Source organism: Colossoma macropomum, unplaced genomic scaffold (assembly GCF_904425465.1).
Source record: "Colossoma macropomum unplaced genomic scaffold, Colossoma_macropomum, whole genome shotgun sequence".
Lineage (NCBI taxonomy): Eukaryota > Metazoa > Chordata > Actinopteri > Characiformes > Serrasalmidae > Colossoma > Colossoma macropomum.
The window spans coordinates 18,375,745-18,381,744 of NW_023494806.1; the positions used below are offsets into that span (position 1 = coordinate 18,375,745).

Here is a 6,000-nt window from a genome sequence, read left to right on the forward strand (position 1 = left end):
TCCTCACACTGTCAGTAGTTTAATATTTCATATAACCTTCTTCGTGCACAATTCAAAAACGCTGAGTCACCCAGCATGACATTTATGAGGCAAAAAGTAGCAGCTGTTACAAAGAAGTGAGTTAAAAGCACAGTTCAATGCTGAACCCGTTCAACCTCGGAGACGTGACCACATTAGAAGTCTGTGTGCATCTGAAAATAACGGCCTGGTGTGACAGTTTGCAATGAGGGTAGTGATCAAGCCATTTGAGACAAAGTCGCCTTGATTATCCCTTACAATACGACAGCAATGCAGACAACAGCCTCTTAAGTGCAGGTTGAGGTGAAGGCTCCACCAAACACAGTGCAGATGGGTTTCTTAATCATCTGTTACTGTAGCTTTGTGCGTACTTGTGAAAGGACACAGGCTCGCGCACACAAGCAGCCACAGGCACATGGGCCACAGAAGACTTCTTACCTTTGATTTAGCCGTCTTTCATCATCGCTACCAAAGTCCTGAAAAAAAGGAAAACAAACAGAGGTTAAAGATCTGACAGGTCATCCATTAGGAAACATAAGACAACCCTCTGAAATAGTAGCCTATTGCAAGATCATCACTCTGAACAGGTTAAAAGAATACGCAAGCATGGGATGCATCTTATAAAACAACCTTATGAATCATCAGTTACGTCCTGAAAGGTCTCTTTCTGCCCGCATGCATTAATGCATTAATGAAGTTGCCCGCATGCATTAATGCATTAATGAAGTTGTTGCTAATAAGCCAAGACATGTCTGAAATTTGCTTCTTTACTTTTGGACTGGAGCTATATGGCTAAGGGGGTGGTTCAAATTCCAAAGGTAGAAAAATGGAGGGTGCACTGCAACTCTCAATCAGTTGTGCTAGCTAGCTATCGTTTTTCTATGCACATGCTAAAAGCCATCACTCACCCTTTCAGAAAGTGATCTACTACTAACCAGCTGCTAGTGCAGCTAGTGAAAAAAACGGTACTTTTGGCTTATGACTTGCTAATTGTGATTCCTGAAAGCATACAGTTCAGGGTGCTCAACTGCAATGGTCACAGAAGTCCGGCCTTCTTTTTGATCTGTCAATTCAGCACAGAAAAAATGTATGCTACTTGACTGCTTCAAGTTCAACTCGGGACAATTGGGACACTCTGCATAATAGACACCTACACAGGGCTGCATACAACGTGAAGCACATCCTTTCCCATTGAAAACAACAGAAACTAAGTACCATGGGCCCCCCCAGTGTAGCTGACAAGCAATGGAAGTTTATACCCTGCCAATAGGCACAGTGCAGAGTGCATGGCTAAAGCATTACATACTTGCCACAAAATGCTTCAAGTTGTTAAGTAATTGCAAAATAGACTTGCTCATGTGGTTTCTGACACTGTATGAAATCACAGCAACCATTTTCTAAAAACGCTAAGAAAACAGCAGCCATCTTGAAGCTTGAAGTTTGTCTGTACTTTTGTCCATTTTTATAGATAACAGTATGTCATTCAATATCAGAGACCACATAATCAAGTTTATTTGAGATTACTTAACAACTCAATACATTTTGAGGCAAGTCGACGATTTAGGGGGTATTCAGACAACACCTTTACAGACGCTCTCAAGTGTGCTTCTTTTCATTGTCATCTAGAAACTCGCACCACGACTGAAAAGCACTTCTCTAGCCCACACAGAGTGCCTTACGTCATCCACAGCTGACTAAATAATATCAAGGGTGCCTTCTCTTTAGTCACTCATCCAACATAAAGGAAAAGGAAGTTTTGGTTATTCTTAAACACCCAGAGCTGTAACTTACAACACTCAACACAAAGATAACTGCAATCTGAATTTCAGGCCCTGTTAACACTTGCCATTAACATGAGTCCTGGGTGATCCGATCATAAGTGGCTAGCGTTAAGTACAGGTTGCGAAATGATCAGAGACGCATATAACAACCATAACGTTTGTAGCATGAACATTAAAGGGTCCCAAGTGTCACAACCATCTTTCCTGTTTGTTTACAGGCCATGATAGCAGTCCATGTGGTCTTCACTTCTGTAAAATGTACATCCCGGTATATACAGACGAACAGGAACCCACAACACATTTTTGTCCAACAATTAATGTAGCGAGAGACTGGTGTAGTTGGCTGTATTGTTGCTCCAGTTACAAAATCCAATCATAAGTAGTCACTGGAGAGACATTCGAGAAACATGGAAATGCCATAAAATTCCTTTACTTGTCAGCTGTATTAGCCACGTAGCTCCAGCGCTGAATCAAAAACGCAAAATTAAGAGATTGAATATGTTTTGGCTAGTTGACTACCTTTATGGCAAGGAATATTTTTAAACTCAAAGTACTCCAACTTCAAGGGCTGGTTTCCTTGATCCAAATTAAGCCTAAACCTAGACTAAATAGTTAAGCCCGCTAAACATTAAAGCACAAAGTTAAAATTTTTTCCTCTTCATAAGTCCCATAATGTGTCTTTATGAACTGCTTTCTTTTACTTTTTTGCTTTGTCCCAACAAACCCAATTCACATTGTTGCAGCATAATATGATTGTGAAATCTAAACAGTGTGGAAAATAACTGCAGTCATCTCAAATAACTGTAATCATCTCAAATAATTGCAATTAGGCAATTACATAACAATTATTAAAGAACTAAAACTCATGTTGATCTATATACAGCTACAGCTAGCATTAATACAACCATCTAGACGAAACAAAAAGCAGATGCTTTAAACAGCTCCACCTGGTTTTCGGAACAATAAAGGATTCATCTGGAGGTCCCAAAAATGTCTCAGCATTAACACACAAAGGTTTTAGATGCTACAGATAAAGTGTCCTACAGATAGCAGTTTTATTACCAAGCATGTAGGCTAAATATCTCTCTCTTTCTCTCAGATATTGAAACTGTGATTTCATTTGTTGTTTAAGGCCTTTATAAGGCCGACAACATGCAATGCTAAAAAAAGGACACTGCAGAAAAAGTTCGCATCTAACCCACATTTCTGAGGAAAGAGATTTGTGAGAAAACTAAAGAATATGGACCTCACTGCACAAATGCAGCTTCATCACAACAATAACTGCTTTAAAAATAGCTCCTCATTGTGTGTAGAACAGCAAAACACTGGTGATTAGGTTACTGCCAGAAGCAGGGAACAATAGGAAACGCAGGTGAGCCAACTAAGGGCAGAGCTGTTCCACACCTGAAGGGAAGCGACTCAGCTTAAACCGAAACTGCCCGCAGGAAACACTATTCCACCCACAATGCAGCGTTCTGCCTCTGTGTTTACATGCAGAAATCCTGTTTTCTGTGCATTTGACAGAAAGGGGCATTCCAAAGATGCTTCCAAATGTCAGCATAATTTAATCACTGACATGTAAACAAAGTCATTCAGAGTGTTTTGAAGTGAAATGGGTCATTGTAGAGAAACTTACTGACTTTCTTTATGAACCAGGAGTCACAATGTCTATACAATGCAAATAAAGTCATTTTATTTACCATCCAAAATTTACTTTTATTTACCAACCAGTGAGCCTACATGTCTTCTGAGTTTTTATATGGATGTAGTGTTCATAATGGTAAAACAGTGTTTTAAGTTTTGGGAAACTATATTACTTCTCCAACATAAGTAGGTTTTACAAAACTCATTCAAGGACAAAAGCTTATCTCGGAACAAATCAGGCAGCAAATTTGTATCCATTTCTTGTAATAACTTTTTGTGAATGTATCTTCAAGAGGCATTAAATGCTTTGGACGTCTGGTTCCATGCACCACCACTCTGACTAGGTAAGTTTCTCTAGAATGAAACCATGTGACGGAGCAGCAAGAAATTCATCACAGATCTAGCCTGATGACAAAATAGCCAAATATAGAGTGATGCCAGAGGTGCGACACGAACATCGTAATCCCTTGCTTTCTCTCTCCTTCCATCTTCTATCTAGTATCTTTCCCTCTTCTCTTCATATGCCCATCACTCTCTCTCTCCTTGTGCTAAAAGGTGACATCATTGCAGCTGTGTGTTCCTCGGCTGGACTGGCGAGATTGTGCTGTGAATTTAAATGTGTGGAGCCATAAGGCAATGGAGCAGCCCCACCCTCACTAGGGACAGTCCATTTCACTCTACTGGGGGAGGAATCCCAACCCCTCCCCTAAAACTGTTATCATCCCATAGCACATCCCAAGGAGGTGGAAAGATACGCCAGCCTCATTTGGGAGCTAACAACAATGATGTCATGTGGATGACAATGGAACCTTCCATTAAGCCAGAAAACAAGGTTTATTTCCATCGAGCAAATCTGCCAGTTACTTCAGCAAAGACCTTGCAATGTCCTCCCCTACGATGATTATCCAAAGCTACTGATTACAAATCTGGTAGTCGCCACTAGTTACACGTTAACATTACTTAAGTGAATGCTGGAAAGAGGCAGTTTGCACATGACGTAAACATGGGCACGCTCATAAATTTAATACGTTATGCAACAACCACAGACCACATAATCCGTGAAGGTCCTCTGACTACACCGCAGGGGTTGATGTAATAGAATTGTGCCTATCAAGGACCTAATCCGCTTTGTTTACATTGGGGCTTGTTCCGAGCATGTGAAGCTGGCGCCCTCTACTGGTGAAATCCGCAGGGTGCTGCAAAACATCTTACAAAATAAATATGATGATGTCAGTGTTAACAGTTTGAATGTATTACCCAGCATGGAAAAATGATAATGGCTTGTACATTTTGTACGCATTTCTTGAATTATGTACATGATATAAAAGAATACTGCACTTCCTGACGGTGGCAGGAGCTGCTGTTGATATACATCTCTAAAACTGCTTTAATGAGGTTGGTGTGGTTCTACATAGAGGTAACTTAAGCACTTTTGTGCCCAGGCAAAAGCCCCAGCAGTACCAAGGCACAAAGCCTGAGCTTTAATCACTGCAAAATGGAAGCTCGGTGGTCCTCAGGGCTTTCAAATCTCTTGCTGAACAACACAGCACCCTGGTGCAAACAGAACCGATGTAAGCAGAGCCATGATGCACTTGTGTAGCATGATGACCACCACATTCACAGATACATGGGCGACAAAGGATGGGTATCATTACAGGGCACAACATGGGTAGCATCACAAACCAAAGAGAACCGTAGAGGAAGATGTGCGTTCAGAATGGTCGTGAGTGCACGCACAAGGTTAATGGAACAGGCAAATGTCAGCTTTGTGTGTGCATGCAAAGTTGTATAGGCAAATGACAGGTGTGTTTGTACTGCTGCTCTCTTTTTTGTCTGTATTCAGACGCACATGACCAAAACCTCCCTGGTCCCTGCTTTGACAGTCCCTTTTCAAAATATCCCAACTACAACCATGGCTAAACCACGGGACTTATGGCGTGCAATTCAACACATAATAGACTACACGTAAGCAAACCCTCAGGTTTGATGCCTTACATGCCTTACAACTTACATTTGACCGTGCACAAGGAACCTATACCTTAATATGATGCAGGTTGACAAAAAGTAGATAGAGGTTAAACACCCTTAAAATTGGTTCTTTCAGGGATCTTGAGTTTTATATATATATATATATATATATATATATATATATATATATATATACACATATATATATATACACATATACACACATCATACATACAGATACTATGCATCCATTTATCCATTCAGATGATTAGTTAAGTTTTATATATGGACACATATATATAACTTAACTAATCATCTGAATGGATAAATGGATACATAGTGCTTCTTATCATGGAAAACCTGCTGTATATATATTTTTAAATGGTTCCAACAAGGTTTCAGCTGTTGTCACAAGTCATTGTACCTTTTTTTGGTACTACATAAAACCCTTTTTGCTAGGAGTGGAAAGAGAACGCGTTCACTTCCTTCCAACAATATCTCTCCTCCACCATTCAACACAAAATGATAGCTGTGGTTTGCTAAATAACACCATGAAAGCCTTTATATCACTGAACATAATGCTAAAGAA

The 6,000-nt window shown here is 40.2% G+C and overlaps 1 protein-coding gene across 1 annotated transcript in view; it reads right to left on the reverse strand.

Moving 5' to 3' along the window:
* ssh1a (slingshot protein phosphatase 1a) overlaps nt 1-6,000 on the reverse strand; it is a 65,067-nt gene that overhangs the window by 58,120 nt on the left and 947 nt on the right. The window contains exon 2 of the mRNA XM_036597916.1: nt 457-494. Within this exon, the coding sequence (XP_036453809.1) occupies nt 457-494 (38 nt within the window). The remainder of the gene's footprint in view (nt 1-456; nt 495-6,000) is intronic.